This window comes from Hipposideros armiger, unplaced genomic scaffold, assembly GCF_001890085.2.
Source record: "Hipposideros armiger isolate ML-2016 unplaced genomic scaffold, ASM189008v1 scaffold_185, whole genome shotgun sequence".
In the NCBI taxonomy this organism is placed as follows: Eukaryota; Metazoa; Chordata; class Mammalia; order Chiroptera; family Hipposideridae; genus Hipposideros; species Hipposideros armiger.
Window position 1 is genome coordinate 3,008,806 of NW_017731535.1, and position 16,426 is coordinate 3,025,231.

Below are 16,426 nucleotides of genomic sequence, written 5' to 3' on the forward strand. Positions count from 1 at the left end.
ATCTAAAAGATAGATCTAGAAAGTCTTAGCTAATTCATAATCTTGCGTAATCTGTGACAACAAGCTACAGAAACCAAAATGCCCTGAATAAAAAAAACAGCACTGTTAGCAGTCCTGTCCTTTGAAGTCTGTAAAAATGTTCTTCAAATTTCTTTAAATAATTTATTATGCGATGTTTAAGACTTACAAAACCGCGGCAAGACTCCTATAATGAACACTTACGTACCCACCACCCAGTTTCAGAAACAAAGCTTGACTCAGAGTTGAAGCCGACCGCTTCCCTTCCCTCCTTGCAGCCCCCCCTTTCCTAGAAGTCACCCTTAACCAGCACGCCCTCTATTCCACTCTTTTTAGCGATAGGGGACTCCTGACCATGGGATGTGTCTCCCTGGGACTCCCAGAGTCAAGTCCTCACCTTGAGCTTGCTCTCCAGAAGATGTTTGTGTTCTGGCCCTGCCGCCCTGCTGGCCTCGCCCCGCCTCCCTGACACTACACCAGACACTGCTGGGCGTGCCTCTCCAGAGGCCTGGGGCACTGCCACTCCCATTTCATTGTGGATCTTCCCATGGACATCCTTCATCTCATCCGCTGAGATCACAGAAGGAATAGTACTTCTGCTCGGCAGTGAACAGATCTTTAAAATAAAATGTACTGTAGTTTCATATTATTTGCATTATGTCTCATGGCAGTTATTGTATACACACCTGTCTCTTCCACAACACTTGATGCTCTGAAAGAACATGTATCTCATGTCATTAAATTCAGCAGTCAGTAAATACTTAAATTTTTCCCGCGAGAATATTGGTCATTCTTTATGACCATGAACCTGCCCTACACTTCAGTATTTTACAAACAGGAGCCATTTATGCTCTCTGAGACTCCTAAGGCAATCTAATTTTGGTTTATCATGGTTGGAAATATTCATGTATCAGGTGCTGGTCAATTTTTGACACTGTCCTACTTTGTATGTTACAGTGGCACATGCTTTAAAATGTCAAAGTCATGTTTCTTTTTGTTTTATCTTTTAGGTATTGCTCTATGGAGATTTGCCAAAAAATAAAGAAAATATAATATATTTAGCAAATCATCAAAGCACAGGTTTGTATTTCATTTGCATGAAACAAGTTTTTCTGCAGAGAGTACATAGGCATTCAAAGTAATATTCTTACATATTTAAATGAAAAAAAGTTGTTAGTGTTGAAACATGAATTTTCAATGCACATATTATACATGACCTTGTATTTTTATGATTTTACTTTTTTGGAAAGTGAGGAATGTGAAAGCTATGAATTTCCTATACTTCCCTTTTCCCTCCAATGGGTATAAATAAGCTTTCTTTCTTTCTTTCTTTCTTTCTTTCTTTCTTTCTTTCTTTCTTTCTTTCTTTCTCTGTTTCTCTGTTTCTTTGAATAGTTCTCTAAATAGTCTATGCATTCTTCTTTTTGTAATAAGTTATGTTTCTGGAAGTGGAATTGATAGATCAAGGGTATATCCATTTTATATTTTTGATTTTTAAGTACAGAAAGTTTGCGCCAATATGCAAGTCCTCGTTTCCTAAATACAGTATTGGTTTCCAGTGTCTGCGATTCCTTTTGCCTCTTCAAATGTTTTAGTTTAATAATCGCTTGTTACTATATAAGAGGAATCACAGAAGACTATGGTATCCAATATAGTATAGTACTTTAAATCAGGTCAAGGGACTTCTTTTGAAAACTATTTTGTAATAATTATAGATTCACAAGATTTTGCAGAAATAGTACGCCGAGTCCCATGACCCCTTCACCAAGTACCCCCCAGTGGCGACATCTTATATAACTGCGTACAGTATCAAAACTTAAGAAATTGACATTGGTTCGGGTAATTTTTAGTTCAACAAAGAATTCATTTCAAAAATATCCCACTTCATATTTTTTCAAACCTGTAACTGCTTTTAATGCATACTTCCCAAATTCCATTTTTATTGCTTTGAAAAACACAGCACCCAGAAGTGAACGCTGGAAGCAACCTTACCCATGATGATGACTGACCGGAAATCCCTTATGCCTGTGGCTGCCCTTTATCTTCCTGCTGCCAGCGGTCGCTTTGTGGCTTATTTGCTTTATTTCTGCCTATACCACAGATACGGTACAGAAAGGAAGAGGAGTCAAACCTGTCTTTCTCACCTTAGCAATGATTACATTCAGCTTTACAGGACGAGTGTTGATGTTACAAAGCATTGATAGGAATTTTAATGTATCTGTGTAGTTTCACTCTTATCAGCATGACTGGCTCGGAGGATTTGATTTAATTGCACTTGACCTGAACAAAGCAGCCAGTTTATGGTCAGCGTCTGCTTCTAACTGGCCCACAGAGTAGCCTCACTCCTTCCTTGCATCTTCCTCCAGATGCAAGCGGGCTTTTTACTAGAGCCACAGTCTTGCTGTTCCTGTCCTGTTGCTGATGGCATTTCTACCAGAGTTCCGGTATCCAGATACAGAGGACTTAATGGGTCCAGGCTACAGAATGGCTCCTGATGGCCCAAGTTCCCTTTATGTTGGTCCAACGGTTAATCTCATTCATAGCGTTTTCTTTGTGTTTACCAGGATTCTCTCCTAAAATTCCTTGTCGGGTTCTCTACCAGCTTTCCCTTTTCCAGGTTTCAGTGGAAGTGCAGCTCTACTAAGAGCTGTGGTAGTAGTGTGCTCCTGTGGAGTAAGTCCTCTGAATATTCCCGGAGGTGGAGCAGTAATAATAATAAAATTACAACCACTGCTGTCACTGGTGTGCTTACTATGCGCTGGCCATTGTATCCATCACTCAGAGTGAGGACTCCTGGGAAAACATTTGGAAGGAAACAGATTTTTAAAATTCTTCTTGAGTTTGGAACTGGAAGGTCGCCTGGGAAGCATGGGCGTCACCGCCAGCCCACAGCTGACGACCTGGAAAGGCTCCGTGTCTCAGTGTGAAGAACCGTCTCCCGTCCCTCGCACCTGACCTCCCAGGGCCCTGCCTTTCCAGTAGAGGTCAGCTTTGCGGACTTGAGAAGGCTGCTCTGTAATGCCTTTGTGTTTTAATATGTAACTTAGGAACATAACTAGGTAGTGGTTTTAAATTATTTTAGCATCGCAGACTTCAGTTAGAATATAATAGAAGATATGGAGCCTTTTCCCAGAAGAAAATGGGCACCTAAAACTTTCCATGTGGCATTAGGGTCCAGGGACCCCTAAAGCTCATCCGTGGGCTTGGGCCATTGACCTGTTGTGTCCAGGTCCCTGTTTTAAAACCCTGTTGAGGTAGTAAGAATCACAACTGAGTGTCTCAAAACGTACGTCGCAGAAAGCACACTCCAAGGACTGCTGTTCACCTTACACTTGTAGTTCACCCTCGCTAGGCCAGCCGAACATAAGCCTCATCTTGGCCCAACGTCCCCAAGAATTGAGCCCCTGTCCCCCATTTTCACGTGATGAGTCCTTGCTGTCTCTTCAGTCACCCCTTTTCCCTTTCTCTCCAGTCAGCAAGGATGTACTGGCTGTTACTCTTCCCTCGCACCCTTCTTTAACTGTCTTCTTTGGACTCTACTTCCCTCGTTACTCTCATGAAACACTCCCTTGGTTTATGTGACGTTTTTCTAAACTAACGTGTGTGGTGAGTAGATTGTAATAAAAAGCCCTGGGCTTTGGGCTCAGAGAAAGCCTGGTTCATATACTCTTCTGCAATGGGCTGTGTGATGGTGGGCAGATTACTTAGCCTCTCTGAGCCTTATTGGTAAAGCATGAGTAATATCTACTCAGGATTTTCAGGCAGTTTACATAGTTGCCTCATAATCTCAGAGTGCCTGGCTGATGGGGGCATTTAACAGCAGGAGTGATGACGCCGGTGATGAGAGCTCACCAGGGTTCCGGATCCGTGCCAGGTGGGCACTTTGTGTGGCAGCCCTCGCAGACTGCACTATCCCCTTATGAAGTGACGTCACATAGCAGAGATGAGGGAGCTGCCTTTCTGCCTGCCTCTCCTCGCCCGCCCCCCGCTCTCTTCCAAGTAATGCGAACAATGGCTCTGCTGTGGCTGGATCACCATGGAAGAGTTCTTATATAGCTGTATTTCCTGATAATTAAATCATTTATACACAAAATGTGAATGTAAAGGTAAACTATATTACCATCTCAGCTGTCAGTAACAGCTTTATCTAGTGTCTCCTGTCTGAAACCTAGTTGAGAATGAGCAGAAAAAGTAAAAAAGATAATGGAGTAGCAAAATCGATGGTGCAAAGCTTGTGTCTTTTGACTACCTACGTTAGTTTGTAAACGTTCCTAGTACAATTTTCGAGAGTTTAAGGGCCTAGCCCAGGACAGTTCATTACAAACATGACATTGAAAAAGTTTTACACTTTCTCTTAAAAGTTTTTGGAAGATACATTCTAGTCCATAATATAACCACGTATATTTTAACCTAAAAATGCATTTAAAAAATTTTCCCCAACTTTAATTGTTTAGGAAAAGATATCAAATCTTATTTTTAGCCTTGTGTTCCAAATATGTTCCAGGTTGTACATTATCCTGGAAACCATACTTTTAGTTCTCACAATTTATTCAGAGCTGATTTACGAGTATATTAGGTACAGTTATAACAAGCTTGATTATTTGGATTCCAGGACACGACTAGAAGGAAAAGTTTTTATCAGTGACTGTCTAGTTGATTTGAACTAGAGGGAAGGGGACAGGGCGTCTATAGGAAGTTGCATACTTAGAAGTAACAATTGATAGTTCCATAGCGTAGGTCTCTCCAGCTGGTAGACACCGTGCAGGAATTCAGTGTAGGGGAAAATCTTCGCACAATAATTAAAGGGAGCCGTAATAGAATTTATATATGTAATAATTATAACTCTTAAACCATCATGAAAGAGTTAACTTGTGAATGATAAGATTTAAAAGGGGAGTTCTAATAATTGATAAAATGTTTTTCCAAGACGATGATGTTTAGTGTTTAGATTGGGTAAATGTTCCTTGGGGTATTCTGTCTAATGGTGCATTGGTGTAAGGATTTCACAGAGCTTATAGTTAATCGTCCTGGAACTGTGCGAAACTGTCCCTTTTGGTTAAAACTTGATTGTAACTCCTTTAAGTTCTGTGTTTTAACTTCAGACAGGTTTTTAGTTTGTATTTTTGAAAACATTTTCCCCCTTGGATTCACTTCTTTTATTCTCATTTCCATAGCCCTGAATACACTTATGATCTTAGGACTATATTCCTGTCACAAATTCTTACCAATTTTTTCCCCCAAGTATCCCATTGTCTAGTTCATCCGTACATACTAGAAAACTCTCCCTTACATTTCTTTTTTTATTATTTTCATTCTCGTCAAGAGATAGGGCAGTTGCAGCCGTTGACTTTCAAATCCAGACCTCTCTGGTCTTGGACACCCTTTACCCTTTGCCTTCTGCATGTCGTTTCATTTCCTCTCAGTCTCCTTTAACGGCCTCTGTTTACCATCTTCTGCGCTCCATTCGGTTTGCTGGCTCCTGTTTCTTGGCAAGGCCGGGTCCTCCTGTTCGGAATGTCTTCTTTTTGCAAGCCAGTTAACAGCTTACTTGTTGCCACTAATGTTCTTGTTGTTATCAACTCACTCGGGCCTTCTTATTTTTGCTTTTGCAACCTTTTAGTAATAACGTATCCATGTACCTAGAGGCGTTAGCAGCCTGGGTACGGGTGGTGTATGTCCACCTAGCACAATTGTAAGCTGTGTGAGGTCTTTGTTTTGAATGCTGCCATAACCTAGCCTTGGGTCCCGAAACTCCCTAGTAAAGGGTCCTTGCCTTTCGTGGGACATATCAGTGCACATATAGAATATTGAGTTGCACGTGACAGTTTCATTTAACCATTTTTTGTTTATCAATTTGTCACGTTTTCTAGGCTAAGAATTAGGGAAGCTTATTTTATTCCTTGTTCATGCTTTTGGATTAATTTGGGTGGTTTGTGACTTTTGACTTGTTCATGAAAAAAGTCTTTCAAGAAATGCAAAAAACAATCCAACAGCAACAAAAATAAAACCCAAAAAGCACAGATTTTTTATTTTTTTAAATTCCTGGTGTTGATATAAAGTAATTTTAAAATTCTGATGGTATTTTCAAAGCATTTTCCTTACACAGTGCTGTGGAGAAGTTTGTTCTGCCTGTGAAGGGAGTGCTGGGTTCAGCTGTGGATCGCGGGTGCTCTAACCAGGTTCTGTCTTCGCAGTCGACTGGATTATCGCTGACATTTTGGCCATCCGGCAGAACGCCCTGGGGCATGTGCGCTACGTGCTGAAAGACGGGCTCAAATGGCTTCCACTCTACGGGTGTTACTTTTCTCAGGTAACTTTTCCCACGCTATTTTCTGTATAGATATGTAGCTTATACAAATTTTAGATTTTAAAATTTAGCATGCACTTAATTTGAATGTCTGGGTTTGGGGTGAGGGTTATTTTTATGAGTGTAATAGCTTCTTCTAAATTGAAGTCATTTTAATTCATGTTTAATAAGGTGTATTTATGTACCTGTCTGATTATCCAGATAGTAAAATAGCAAAAATGCAAATGTACAAAAATCAAACAAGTAGGAAAATTTAAAGGCATAGGATTTGATAGACAAATACCATAAGAAACTACTAATAAAAGTAATTATCTGTAGGATATGAGAAAAACAATGAGCTATATACATAAATACTTAGCATGATTGCCAGGTGCATAATAAATATTCAACACATGTTATTTTCCAAGATGCCTTTTAAAATTACATAATAACCTTCAGGTCATGAAACTGTGTAACAGGCTCTTTTATATTCAGAAAGGGATTACTAGCATTTTTCTATGCCTTTTCTGAATAAATTATCTGATACTGAATTTTTTAATTATCAAGTATAAAATTTGTATGGAAATCATGCTTGGTAATAAGGCTTTAATAGTAGATTAAAAAAGAAAGGCTAACGTTAAACAGCTCTGAAAATACGTAGATGTGAAAGTCAGCGCCTGGCCGGAAGCCAGCTGGCCCCTCAGTTTCTGCTCCCCGGAACTCCTGACCAGTGTGTGTGTGTGTGAAGTCGGAGTGCTCGCATCCTCGCGCCTCTCCTCTTTTCCTGAGTCTTTCAAAGGAAAGTAAACTTCATACGTATTTTGATGGAAAGTATTTTAAACTACTGAGTGTATATGAAAAGTGGAATAGATTACTAAAAGGTGGACTTTATGCCAGGAAGTAAATTTTCCTTTTAGAAGGATTCGTTTTCCACAATTTCTGTGAAGCAGAAATAATGCTATTTACAAATAGTTATTTACAAGCAAAATATGAGGAAACAGACTTTCAAATTTTGAATTTCTTATTATTGTAGTTACAAAATACCAACTCTTTTCTCTGAATAGAAAAATACTTATTAATATAGTACAGATATTCAGAAAAGTGAACATTTTCAAACTGCCAGCTTGTGAACATTGCAAGGCTTGGTTTCACTTTTCAATCCGTAACACAGTTGCCCCCACCCCCACCCCTGCCCTCAAGTAACCGAAAGCAGGCGTCTCAGGAACCTTATTGTTGTGTTACATTTTAAAAATTAAAAGTGCCAGGGAGTGCTTTTGCTTATTGAAGCCCTGTGAAGATAACTGGAGATTGGTATAACAGCTGTGATTGATGTCGCATTTCGTCGCTGATGTCATTTGTAACTGTGCACCCGTTTTTTGTTTTGTTTGTGCAGTAAAGCTGGTGGCATTTTAAGTAGATCACAGATGACTATTAAGTAATATATGAATTATAAATCATATTCTTCATGGAAAGAATTGCCATTTCTCCCAGTGGTTGTATTTTTACATTTTTGCTTATATGTGTTCTCCCTTTATTCTTTTAAACACAAAGGTCACTATTATACTTAAGTAATATTTAAAACAGAGTATTTTGGACTTCATTAGTCCTTCCTATAAAATGGTGAACATACCTATAAAGATTAATTGATTTTATAGCAGATGTAATTGCCTGATTGTTAAGGCAAGTTGAGGAAGGCTTGACATTTCAGAAGTATAGTTAGGGGAAGGAAATGTGCTTTTCCTGAGACTTCGTTGCCTGGGTTCCCTGATGAGGAGTCCTTGGGGTAAAGTTTTTATGTGGAGGGAAGAATATCTATGAACAGAGTCTATAATGTTTTGCAATTGTAAAGGAATAGGAGGAGGCCAAGGCACCGTTGGAGGTAAAAAGCCAGTGTGCACCGAAAGTCCCCAGGCAGCTGCTGTGGCCTCATTTCCCTCTTTCCTTCGTTTCTGTTTTTCCAGGATCCTTTCTTTCTCTTCCCCCCTTGACCTTCTCAACCCTAAGACAGGCTGGGTTCTCAAAAAACCACAGAGGAGTTTTAAGAAACATCTGAAGACCAGCCTTAGACATTAGAGCCCCTGGCCGGAGCCTAGTTTGGGGGATTGGGAGGGTTATAACCGGTTAAGTAGTGATGGGGGGGGGCGTATTGCACAGAGTAGACTGGGGATCTCGGATCTTTTTTTAAGAACATTAAGCTCCCATGACCAACCTTAGAAGTTTTTACTAACTTGAGAGCAAACTGAACATTTTAGTCCCCTCCTTGAGGTCCCTAAAGCTGACTGGGGCTTTAGCCAGGGTTCTCCGTAGCCTGGCATGTGCCTGCCAGGCTGCACAGCGTAACTCACACCACGGGCCCGGGAATTTTACTTTAGTTTTGGACTGAATAGATGTGCCCTGTTCTTTTGTTTCTCTGGGAGAGGGGATCAAAAAAAATGCCAGTGTGCTCACCGTCTCTGCAAACTCCCGGCGGTGCCGAAGGTCCTGCTACGCTATGCTGGAACTCCGACACAGCTGGCAGTTTCTGTCTGCAGCCTACAATGACGCTTTAGTTGCTTCTCAAACCACACATTTGGTCAAGCCACTGACCTGCTCAAAACTGTAGCAGGCCCCGGTTCCTTGCATGTCACCTCATGCACCATGATCTGTCTCCATGACCTGCCTCTCTAGCCCGAGTCTGTTTCTCACCTCCATATCCCTCTTCAAGCTGTTCCTGTAGTTTCACATAAACGCCTTTCCCCTTTGCCTTTAAGGCTCAGCTTAGAGGTCATCGTGAAACCCTTCCTGAGCCTGGCAGTCACTCGCCTCCTTCTACCCTGCTTTGGTTTGGGGCTGTCTTTATTAAAACACTTACCAAATCCTCTTTATATCTTACGTGTGTGCATGTTGCACTTCCTGACCGATCGGTAAGCTCCTCAAGGAAGGACACCTGGTCTTCACTTCCATGTCTTCCATATACCTGTGAAGAGCTCCTCAGACATGTTGATTTCATAAGCAAGTTAAACGATAGTGAAGAAATATTATGTAAAGAATAGATATAATGTCAGTGGAAGCTTAAGGAAATTTTTGCATTATCTGCGTTCTGTGGCTTTTAGTTCTGAAATGAACTTACTGCCATCAGCCCTGTCTGTTTGGGTAAAGAGTGACATACCTTCTAGAGAGCACTTTGAGCTGCTTCTCTGCACTCAGCCAAGCCAGTTCATACGCGGAAGGAGCCACGACCAGAAGCGAAGGCCACTGCGCGTGCCCTCCGCCTTGTACTGTCCCCTCCGTGCTTTTCTCTGCCCATTTCATTTTACTCATATTCTTGAATAAGACAAAGTCAAATTCACCCCGTCCATTTATTTTACAGATGAATTCAGATTAGCACAGAGGAAAGCAAAAACAATGCAGACTTGATGCAGTTTCAATGACATGCACTTACGCAGTTTAAGGTTACCTGAATTTTTATGGAAGTGCCTGTATTCGTCTGCTGGGGCTGCCTTACCAAGACACCACAGACTGGATGGCTGTAAACCACAGAAATGTATTTCCTCACAGAGCTGGAAGCTGGAAGTCCAAGATCAAGGTGTTGGCAGGGTTGGTCTCTCTCGAGGCCTCCCTTCTTGCGTTGCAGTGGCCGCCTTGTCCGTGTCCTCCCTCTGCACGCATGTGTCCATGTCCTGATCGCCTCTCCTAAGGCGCCAGTCCTATTGGATGAGGGCACAGCCACCCGTAGGGCCTCATTTAACCTGAATTGCTTCCCTAAAGGTTCCGTCTCCAAATACAGTCACCTTGGGGTTGGGACTTCGCCACAAGCCTTTGGGGGACACAGTCCAGTGTACAGCAGTGCTGCTCACACATCTGTGCTGGGTCAGTTTTACAGACCCTGAAGAGCATGAGTGCTGGCATCTTAAGGACACCTTTTAGTGATTCTGTAATTCGTCAGTGGAAAAGTTGAGAACTAAAATCCATCTGATTGATCTAGTTTTTTATATTAAAAATGTATTTTTAAGAAAGAAAGCATTTTTAACTGCCAACAAAACTAAATGTTAATGTATTTTCCAATATAATATGCAGTTTTATTTGAATTGTGTTGAAACATAGGATTTACAGCTAATATTCCTTAGATGCTAATATTTGAATATTAAATATATTAAATAGTTTAATTTCTAACATGTAATTTTACTCTTTACTCCTCGGGACTAAAGTTACCTTTTAGATGCCTGGCCATTGGATACTCTAATAGTAAGTACTTTTTCCCCAATTGTTTTTATGTGGCAGCATGGAGGAATCTATGTAAAAAGAAGTGCCAGATTTAATGAGAAGGAAATGAGACAGAAGCTGCAGAGGTACATGAATGCAGGAACTCCGGTAAGACTGCGCTGTTTTATTATTTCCTTATCAGCTCTCATTTTCTCACTGAAGAATTTAATTGGAATTTAAGAGTTGTTTTGAAAATACATTATCCCATGTGTAATGAATAATTCCAAATTTTGTTATGACAACAACGCCCCTCTAAACCTAGGTGAGCGGTGGCTTTGGGCCAGCAGGAAGGTTGCTGCAGGCCAGTGGGTCCTCTGCTTGACCTTGAAGAGCAGTGGCAGGAAGAACACTGGTGTCTTTAGACTATAATTAGAAAACGGGACTCAGCTTGTAACCCTACACTTGAGCTGCTTAGAGCGCCTCTCACTCCTCGCTGTCTTTAGTATCAGATGGAGTTTTAGAAGAAACCAGTTTTCTTTCTGTGAGTATAAATTTGGGTTCCTTGTATATACTGAGTTATTTGAAAAGCCAAAAAAAGTATCAATATCCACACAGAATCGTTCAGTGTAAATACTATTTTATAAAGTTTTGCTCCCCCCTAAAAGAATCTTAGCCTTCTCTTTGAAGGATGCCAGTTGGCGCCAAATGGCCCCGCCCCTGGTCCTCTCGGACAGGGCAGCGCCCTGCAGTGACTGCGGGAGCTCCCTTCAGCCCCCAAAGCCCCGTGCAGAACACGGTTTGCATCCTGTTGCTCAGAAACTCAGCTGCAGGATCCAAGTGCCGCCCTTTTTCCTTTCTGTCCCCTGCCCCCTCCTCCCTCCCTCTTCCTCGCTTCTCACCAGGGTGCTCGTGGGTGGCAGCCAGCGCTCATATGGAAGGAGGTTTTCCAGTCAGCTGATGAAGTTCCCTACTGTATCAGCTTTTTACCTACAAACATTCTGTAGTTGAGTTTGCTCCTGCTTTGGGACGACCTGGAGTAGAATGGAATGAGATGAACGATGCCCATTTATCCTGCCCCTGCTCACCCCCCGAGAACAAAGCATAGCCTTTCGAAAGGGTCTGTTCAGTCCAAAACCATTTGGTATGTTGGGGCAGAATAGGGGTCATTGTTTATTGGTGTCTAAGACAGAAGAGATTGTCAATATGTATATCCACTTTCTTTTCAAAAAATTATTTAAAATTGTAGCATCAGCTTGCACATCAAAGAGTCCATCCCACTTCTCCCGTCCAGCCCCCTGGCCACCGCAGGCCACCGTGGCTGCCGGGAGGTTTCTCTGCCTCCTGCCATAGGCGCTGTGGCAGACAAAGCAGTACAGTGCCATTTACATGGATTTTAGCTTCTCTACGCAGTTCAGTGGTCAGCAGTGCTCAGGCTGAGAAACCGTTAGTGCGTTCATATATCTTTTCTCTGGCTGCCTTCATGAGTTTCTCCTTGATTTTGGTTTGCAGCAGTTTAAGTAGAAGTATATGTCTGATAAATATTCTTCCATATTTATCCTGTTGGTCTTCTCTGATCTTGGGTCTGTGGTTTGATATCTCTCATTGATTTTGGAACATTCTTGGCCATTATTTCTTTAAATGTTTTGTCTTTCTTCTCCAATTATTTGTTTTTGGCCATTCAATATTGTTCTGCAGCTCTCGAATTCTTTTTTCTGTTTTGGGGGGGCCTTTCTTTCAGATTCTGTGTGTGTGTGTGTGTGTGTGTGTGTGAGAGAGAGAGAGAGAGAGAGAGAGAGAGAGAGAGAGATTGAGATATTCGGTAATTTCTGTTGATCTGTCTTCAAGTTCACTGATTCTTCCCTTAGCTTTGCCTGATCTACTGAGGAACCATTCAAAGGCAGTCTTCGTCTCTGTTGCTGTTTTTCCTTCCTAGTATTTATTTCCCTTTGATTCTGTCTCATAGTTTCCACGTCTGTGCTGAAAGGATCGCCTGGTCAGGAAGGCGCCCACCTTTCCCACTAGAACCTTCACCGGGCCACTCGTAGGTGTGTTAATTGCCTATCTGGTCATTACAGCACTTGTGCTGTTTCTGAGTCTGATCACTACGATTGCTTTGTCTCTTCCAACTGTGCTGCATCTGCCCGTTTTTTATGCCTCCTGAGCTTTTGTTGCAGGTTGGGTATGTGGAGTAGCACCATTGAGATTGAAGTAACTAGTTTTGAGACCTGAGAATGGCTACACCTCCCTTTCTGCAGCATTGAGGGGGCTGAGTCAGTCTAGTCAGGAGCTGCACTGGATTGGGGTTTTCCTATTGCTGTAATTCCTGCAGACTTCACATTGCTGTGGCACCATGACGCGTGTGTGGGGCGGGAGATGTTATGCTGGAGAGCTTCTCCAGCTCCTGTTCAGCACTCAGCTTCTCTGTGCTGCGCTCAGAGTCCGTCTCCTTCTTGCACCTGGCCAGGAATAGGCCTCCGATGCTGCGACTGGGCTCTGGTGGGCTTGGTGGTGGGGAAAGGCGAGGGGCGGCGTGTGTGGCCGTCCTCATGAACTCCCGGCCGCGGAGCCTCCTCTGCCCCTGCCTTGCTCCAGCTGCACATCTGTGCCCAGGAGGTGCTCCCCGCCTCCCTCTGTCCAGGGTTTTCCTTTCCGTTCACCCCCAAGCTGCACTGGGTTCCACCACGTCCGAGGGCAGCAGGACCCCGCTGCTCTTCTAGCAGTAACTGAAGACCGTTGCCCACAGAGGGGCAGTGGGGCAGGGCCTGGGCTGTGCCGGCTGCCTTTCCAGCGCGGGATGCCCTTCTCCTCCCTCGGGCTCATCGTCAGGATGCGTGCCCTGGCCTCTCGCCCGGACCCTGGGTTTTCTTTCCTCTGCGCACAGTGAGGCCTGTGGAGCAGCGCCTGCGCTGTGCTGAATCCTGTCCCTGTGGCCCAGAGCGGCTTCTGTTTCACCCACTCACACTCAGCCTTTTGTAACGCGTTACAAGTTGTAGCGAAAGCTTTTCACTGGCACCTGCTGGCATTTGTCCCAAGTAAACAAGTGCTTACATCTCACCTCGCCTTTGAGTTGCCTTTCTTTCTTTAGAGTTTTGGGTGAGTTGGGCACCTTGTAACCTCAGCTCTCAGAAAGGCTCAGTTTCCAGGTTATCAGTGTTTTGTTGCTCTGGGGTTGGGAGCAATACTCCTAGCATTCTGTATCCTAAGTGGAAGCCTCCTCCTATGTTTTCGTTAATAAATTTTAAAACTTGGAATAATCTTAGGTTTATAAAAACCAAATGAAAAAGTAGCCTGTGGAAAGGGAGAATATACTTGTAAACCACATACCCTATAAGGTGTTAATTTCCAAAGTAAATGAGGAACTCATGCAACTCGCTAGCAAATAATCAAATAACCCCAAAATGGGCAAAGGACTTGAGTAGACATTTCTCCAAAGAAGACACACAAAGGGCCAACAGACATATGGAAAGGTGCTCTGTATCACTAGTCATCAGGAAGCACCAGGCACAGCCACAGTGAGATATCACCTCACCCCTGTTAGAAAGGCTGTAATCAAGCAATCGAAGGATAACAAACGCTGGTGAGGATGTGGGGGAAAGAGAACCTGTGGATGTGGCTGGGGGGGGGGCATGCACATTCGCGCAGTCATTCTGGGAGGCAGAATGGAGCTTCCGCAGAAAACTAAAATATCCAGCAATTCTACTGCTTGGGTGTGTAGCCAAAAAATAGATAATTACTGTCTTATTGAGATATCTGCGTTGCAGCAATATCACAGTTGCCAAGCTAAGTGTCAATCAACAGATGAGTGGATAAAGAAAATATGGTGTGTGTGTGTATATATATATATATATATAATATATATATATACATATATATTATATATATATGTATAAAATATTGTTATAGAATATTTTTCAGCCTCAAAAAAGAAGGAAATCCTGTCATTTGCAACAAGGTAGCACAAGGAAACATTTTCACTTATTCAAGTATTATGAGTGAGGTACGAGTAATGTACTGTATGCCCCAGGTAGTGACGGTGTTGAATGTGGTGAGTTTGGCTGTGTGCACACCCGCGGAACCATCCCCACAGTCAAGAAGGTGAGCTACGTACCCGTCACCCCCGATGGCCTCCTTGTGTGTCTTTGTCTATTCTGTCCCAGGGCAGTCCCTGATCTGCTTTCGTTCCTATAGGTTAGTTTGAATTTTCTGGAATTTTATATAAATGGAATCGTATAGTTAGGGGAGTGGGTCTGGCTTCTTCCACTTAGCATAATTATTTTGAGACTCATTTACATCATTGTGGGGATCAATACTTTTGTTTCTACTGCCGAGCAGCATGTCATTAGGGTATACCACAGCTTGTTCCGGTTTGGGGCTATTAAAAATTAACTGCTAAGAATATTCCAGTAGAGGTCTTTGCATCTGTGGTTTGCCTCTTCATATTTATCACAGTGTCTTGAAGAACCAAAGGTTTTATTTTCCTTAAGTCCAATTTGTTGATTTTTCTCTCATAATTTCTTCTTTTTGTGTCGTATTTTAGAATTGTTTGCTAAATTCAAGGTTATAAGATTTTCTCCTGTTTTGTTCTGGAAATTTTATAATTTTAGTTTTATGTTTAGCTCTATGATCCATTTTGAGTTAAGTTTTGCATATGGTATGAGGTCAAGGTCATACTTATAAATATGAACATCCATCATCACTTACTGAAAAGGTTATCCTTTCCCCACTGTTTGACTGCAAATTGACTGCATATGTGTGGGTCTGTTTCTGGACCATTTATTCTGTCTTCTGATCTATACGTGATCCCCTGGCCAGTGCCTATACTGCCTGGATTTCTCTTGCTTTATAATAAGCTTGAAATCTGGTTTAGTTAAATCTTCTAAACTTGTTCTTTTTCAAAGTTGTTTTGGCTATTTTAGGTCCTTTGTATTCCCGTATAAGTTGTAGAATCAGCTTGTCAGTTTCCACATAGAAGCTTGCTGGCCTTTGAATTTGGGTTCTTTTGAATCTTAGCTCAGTCTGGGGAGAACTAATGTAACAATATTGAATCTTCATATCTATGAGCACAGTCTATATTTCTGTTTATTTAGGTCTTTAATTTCTCTCAGCGGTGTTTTGTCATTTCTTTTAGTGTACACGTTTACACATCTGGCAAATTTGTCCAAATTTTCCAAAATGTGAAATTCTTAATTCATATCTTTTATGCTACTGTAAATAGCGTTTTTAAATTTTTAATTTCTGATTGTTGATAGCATCTAGACATACAATCGACTTTTGTATATTGACTTTCATCCTATAACCTTGCTAAACTTATTATCGCATAACATAAAAAATATTCTTTAGGATTTCCTATATAGACAATCGTGTCACTTGTGTATAAGTACAGTTTTACTTCTTTCTTTTTCATCTGGATGTTCTTTATTACTTTCTTGCCTAATTTCCTGGGCTAGAACCTTCAGTACAGTCTTGATAAAACTGGTGAGAATGGACATCCTTGCCTTATTCCTCATCTACTGGGGAAAGCACTTATTTGTTTATTTATGTTACCATTCTTTAGGTCTTGGCTCCATCATCCATTTTGTGTATCTGGCACATAGTAGGTAAACAAGAACCATTTCTTTTTTTTTTTTTGTATGCAATTTTATTTTTATTTTTTTTAACTTTTTAAAATTATTTTTTATTATGAAATACACATGTTTTAGAGTTAGTTTCAGCTGTACAACACAGTGCAATAGTTATACTTTTTATAGTCACTTATAGTTGACATACATATTATACAATATCAGCTTCAGGTGTACAGTGCGGTGGTCACGCCTCTACCCCGTCCATGATGCAGTCTCCCTAGCAAGACATGTGACCATCTGACGCCCTACAAAATATTTACATTATTAATTATATTCTTCGAACTGTCTTTCATATCCCTGTGGCAATATTGTAGTTATG

General features: G+C 41.7%; 1 protein-coding gene across 1 annotated transcript in view; it reads left to right on the forward strand.

Annotated features, from left to right (window-relative positions):
- Positions 1 to 16,426, forward strand: part of AGPAT5 (1-acylglycerol-3-phosphate O-acyltransferase 5) — a 58,246-nt gene that overhangs the window by 12,824 nt on the left and 28,996 nt on the right. Inside the window, exons 2-4 of the mRNA XM_019652699.1 lie at positions 1,029 to 1,098; positions 6,213 to 6,328; positions 10,565 to 10,654. Coding sequence (XP_019508244.1) covers positions 1,029 to 1,098; positions 6,213 to 6,328; positions 10,565 to 10,654 — 276 coding nt within the window. The remainder of the gene's footprint in view (positions 1 to 1,028; positions 1,099 to 6,212; positions 6,329 to 10,564; positions 10,655 to 16,426) is intronic.